At 50.9% G+C, this 4,708-nt stretch overlaps 1 protein-coding gene across 1 annotated transcript in view; it reads left to right on the plus strand.

Annotated features, from left to right (window-relative positions):
- Positions 1-3,584, plus strand: part of LOC106527826 (zinc finger MIZ domain-containing protein 2) — a gene marked incomplete in the record, with an annotated part of 19,573 nt that extends 15,989 nt beyond the window's left edge. The window contains 8 exon segments of the mRNA XM_014022821.1: positions 300-405; positions 542-699; positions 817-884; positions 1,000-1,068; positions 1,891-2,183; positions 2,259-2,428; positions 2,520-2,636; positions 2,788-3,584. Coding sequence (XP_013878275.1) covers positions 300-405; positions 542-699; positions 817-884; positions 1,000-1,068; positions 1,891-2,183; positions 2,259-2,428; positions 2,520-2,636; positions 2,788-2,892 — 1,086 coding nt within the window.
- Positions 3,585-4,708: the final 1,124 nt, after the last annotated feature.

The raw sequence follows: 4,708 nt of genomic DNA on the forward strand, positions 1-4,708 counted from the left end.
TAACCTAACCCAGATGAAGCTAACCCAGATGAAGCTAACCCAGCTTAACCTAACCCAGATTAATCTAACCCAGTTCAACCTAACCCAGATTAATCTAACCCAGTTCAACCTAACCCAGATTAATCTAACCCAGTTCAACCTAACCCAGTTCAACCTAACCCAGATTAATCTAACCCAGTTTAACCTAACCCAGATAAAGCTAACCCAGATGAAGCTAACTCAGGTTTAACCTAACCCAGATGAAGCTAACTCAGGTTTAACCTAACCCAGATGAAGCTAACCCACCTGTCTGTGTGCAGTCTCACCTGTTCGTCCTGCAGCTCGTCCACCGTCCCTCGGTGCGTTCGGTTCTTCAGGGTCTGATGAAGAAGAGGCTGCTGCCGGCGGAGCACTGCGTCACCAAGAGTACGTTCTTCTTCTCTGCTTTTAAAACCAGTTCTGAAACCAGTCCAGACCTGCTGCTCCTGGTTTCTGGACCTCAGGATCAGTTTTGTAGTGATTTATTTTATGAACTGAGTTTGTTCTTGTTTTTGTTTTTCAGTAAAAAGGAACTTCAGCAGCGGCTCAATCCCTGGGACCCCCGGGTTAAACGGAGAGGACGGTGTGGAGCAGACAGCCATCAGAGTCTCGTTAAAATGTCCCATCACGTTCCGGCGCATCCAGCTGCCCGCCAGAGGCCATGACTGTCGACACATACAGGTGAGGACGTCGGCCAATCACAGTCCACCTCTGGATACCAGGAAGTAGAAAACAGGAAGTACTCAGGAGCAGCAGGAAGTGGTGAGCCATCGAATCAGTTTGTTTTTCTTCCCTCAGTGCTTTGACCTGGAGTCGTACCTGCAGCTGAACTGTGAGAGAGGAACCTGGAGGTGTCCCGTCTGCAAGTAAGAACCCAGACTGGACCTGCTCAGTCCAGACCTGCTGGGTCTGAGGTCTAGGTCCTCCTCAGACCCAGCAGGTGTGAGGAGGACCTTTAAAGACCCATGTTTGTGTTTGCAGTAAAACGGCTCTGCTGGAGGGCCTGGAGGTGGACCAGTACATGCTGGGGATCCTCATCTACGTCCAAAAGTAAGAGCCTGCTTACACTGAGGGGGTGGGGCTTAAAGAGAGCTGTGACTGAGGGGGCGGGGCTTTAAGAGAGTGATCACTGAGGGGGTGGGGCTTAAAGAGAGCTGTGACTGAGGGGGCGGGGCTTAAAGAGAGCTGTGACTGAGGGGGCGGGGCTTAAATAGAGCTGTGACTGAGGAGCGGGGCTTAAAGAGAGCTGTGACTGAGGGGGTGGGGCTTAAAGAGAGCTGGTGACTGAGGGGGCGGGGCTTAAAGAGAGCTGTGACTGAGGAGGCGGGGATTAAATAGAACTGGTGACTGAGGGGCGGGGCTTAAAGAGAGCTGTGACTGAGGGGGCGGGGCTTAAATAGAGCTGTGACTGAGGGGGCGGGGCTTAAAGAGAGCTGGTGACTGAGGGGGCGGGGCTTAAATAGAGCTGTGACTGAGGGGGCGGGGCTTAAAGAGAGCTGTGTCTGAGGGGGCGGGGCTTAAATAGAGCTGGTGACTGAGGGGGCAGGGCTTAAAGAGAGCTGTGACCGAGGGGGCGGGGCTTAAAGAGAGCTGGTGACTGAGGGGCAGGGCTTGAGAGCTGTGACTGAGGGGGCGGGGCTTAAATAGAGCTGGTGACTGAGGGGCGGGGCTTAAATAGAGCTGGTGACTGAGGGGCAGGGCTTNAGCTGGTGACTGAGGGGCAGGGCTTGAGAGCTGGTGACTTAGGGGCGGGGCTTAAAGAGAGCTAGTGACTGAGGGGCGGGGCTTAAATAGAGCTGTGACTGAGGGGGCGGGACTTAAGGAGAGCTGGTCTTAATGAACTCTTCCTCTCTCCTCCTCCTCCTCGCTCAGCTCCGACTACGAGGAGATCACCATCGACCCGGTCTGCTCCTGGAAGCCGATCCCGGTGAAACCCGACCTCCACGTGAAGGAGGAGCCAGACGGTCCGGTCCTGAAGCGCTGCAGGACCCTGAGCCCGAGCCACATGGTCCTGCCCAGCGTCATGGAGATGATCATCTCCCTTGGCCCCGCCCCCTCCAACACGCCCGCGGCGCCGTCCTCCTCTTCCTCGCCCATGCCGTACCCGTCCCTGCCTTCAGGGGGTGGGGCCAGCAGCAGCAACACACCTGACTTCCCCTCAGCAGGTGGGTCACGTGACCCGGGTCTGTGCTCTGGAACAGGACCCGGGTCAGGACTGACCCGTGCGTCTCGTCCCTCAGCTCCGTCCTTTCCCGCTCCGTCGGCGCCGTTCTCTGACTTCAGCGGACCCGGGTCTCCCAGCGTGGGGAACTTCTCCTCCCCCGGACCTCCCCCCCTCCCCTACCAATCAGAGCTCTCCAGTGCCCTCCTCACCCCCGACAAGCCCCCCCCTCACCCGCTGGCTACACAGGTAGGCTGATTCTTCATCATCATCATCATCATCATCATCATCATCATTTTATTCTGTTCTTTTTTATATTTAATCTCCTCTCGTCTCCCAGCAACAGTCTCAGGGTCTCCATGGCAACAACCAGGTGATGCAGAGAAACAACCAGAACCCTCGTCTCCAGGGCGACGCCCCCTTTGGGCTGGGGGAAGTTCCAGAACCTTCTCTGGATGTAAGTAGACCCGTCCCCGGGCTCTGGTCCTGGTTCTGACCCCGGGCTTTGGTCCTGGTCCTGGTCCTGGTCCTTGTTCTGACCCCGGGTCCTGGTCCTGGTTCTGGTTCTAGTTCTGGTCCTGGTTCTGACCCGGTGTTTGTCTCTGCAGCTGCTTCCAGAACTGACCAACCCAGACGAGCTGCTGTCCTACCTGGGCCCGCCGGACCTGCCCAACAACAACGATGACCTGCTGTCTCTGTTCGAGAACAACTGACCCCCCTCTGCTCCAGAACCGGACCGGACCGGACCGGCCCGGCCTGAGGCAGCGCTGTAACCTACAGACTGTCCCGCCATCGGTCCAGACGGATCAGAACCTTTCAATATGAAACCCGTTTGTGTGACTCAGAACCTTGAAGTTATTTTATCCTTTTACCTGAACTTTGATCAGTTCCTGTCAGAACCGGGCCTGGCCTCAGAACCACCGGGCACAGTCCTGAAGAAACCCGGTCACGTCTCACGGATCAGAACCACCTGGAAGTTTTAAAGACCCGATTCTGGTTTCGCCTGCAGAGGTCCAGAATTAAACTGAAGTCCTGACCAGCTCCTGCACCAGATTCTGGTTCTGGTTCTGGTCCAGACCCGTTCGTTTAAACAGATTTTAATCACCATTTGGGTTTTTAAACACAGAACTTTTAAAAGTTTTATTTAAAGGACCGGTTCTGAACCAGAGCCGGTCCAAACAGGACCGGTCCAAACAGAACCAACACCTGTGTTTGAGCGTGTGGTTAGGCCTTCATCTTCATCATCCTCATCGTCTGGGTTCTGTTTGTTGTGAAGTGACGATGGAGTCCAGACCGTTGTGTTCTGGTCCCGGTGGGCCCGTTGTGATTCAGTAACGAAGATAAAAACCTGAATAATGAGATGAATGAATAATCTTTGTAATTTAATAAACACTCGCAGTCTGAGTCTGATGTGTCCACTTCCTGTCAAATGGCGGCCATCTTGAATGGGACCTATGGGATAAAACTTGTGCCAACAGGAACTGAATCTGAATGTTCATGATTTGAAACTGAATTAATTGGTTTGAAAATGAATTAATTTGCTTTAAAACTGTATTTTGATTTATTAAAAATTCAGTTTGACTACTTTCACTTTCAGTTCCATGGCTGTGTCCAAAACGGCAGGCCGGGTCCTCCGGAGGACCCAGACTACCCGGTCGAGGTGGGCCGGGTCCTTGGTAGACCGGGAAGACCAGAAGAAAAAAAGGCTGTGAATTTGGACGGTCTAGCCTCCCCTCCTTACCCCGGTGTACGTCTTACCTAGCAACTGTGACGATGCTAAACAAGCAAACTTAAATCAAAATTAGGAAAATACCAATATATTAGTATTATTAATATCACAAAACTATAAAATGAACTTAAAAGTATCATTTGAAGAACTAATTGACCCGCTGTAGGTTCATGTTTATTTCGCTTTTTTTTTATGGCAAAATATTTAAAAACATGTCCATACAAATGATAAGTGTTAGAATTACAACCGCTAATTTTTTTAATTTTTATATCGCCATATTTTTATTTAAAACGTATTATTTTCTCTCGCTTCGTCCGTCATTACTAGCTTTAAAAAATCTCCAGTTGGACCGCAATGCATTATGGGATATGCTGGGCCGGGAAGGATCCATCGGACCTGTCCTTCGATTCGGGCCAAAGGAAGGATGTATTTGTCGGACGCATCGGAGGAGTCTTCGGTTTTGGACGTCCTTCGTCGCGGCGCTGTGACGTACGAGGATGATGAATTCGACCTTCGGAGGACCCGTCCTGTTGTTTTGGACACAGCCGTGGAACTGAAAGTGAAAGTAGTCAAACTGAATTTTTAATAAACCAAAATACAGTTTCAAAGAAAATTAATTCAAATTCAAAACTTTAAATAAAGTTTCAATTTAGTGAAATTTATTTTCAAACCAGCGCATTCAATTTAAAGTTATGAACATTCAGAGTCAATCTGAAGAATTCAAATTCAGTTCCTGCTGGAACCAGATTTATCCCATAGCTTCTTTTCATGAACAAAATGAACGATAGATACTTCATTGA

This window comes from Austrofundulus limnaeus, unplaced genomic scaffold (genome assembly GCF_001266775.1).
Source record: "Austrofundulus limnaeus strain Quisiro unplaced genomic scaffold, Austrofundulus_limnaeus-1.0 Scaffold343, whole genome shotgun sequence".
Classification (NCBI taxonomy): domain Eukaryota; kingdom Metazoa; phylum Chordata; class Actinopteri; order Cyprinodontiformes; family Rivulidae; genus Austrofundulus; species Austrofundulus limnaeus.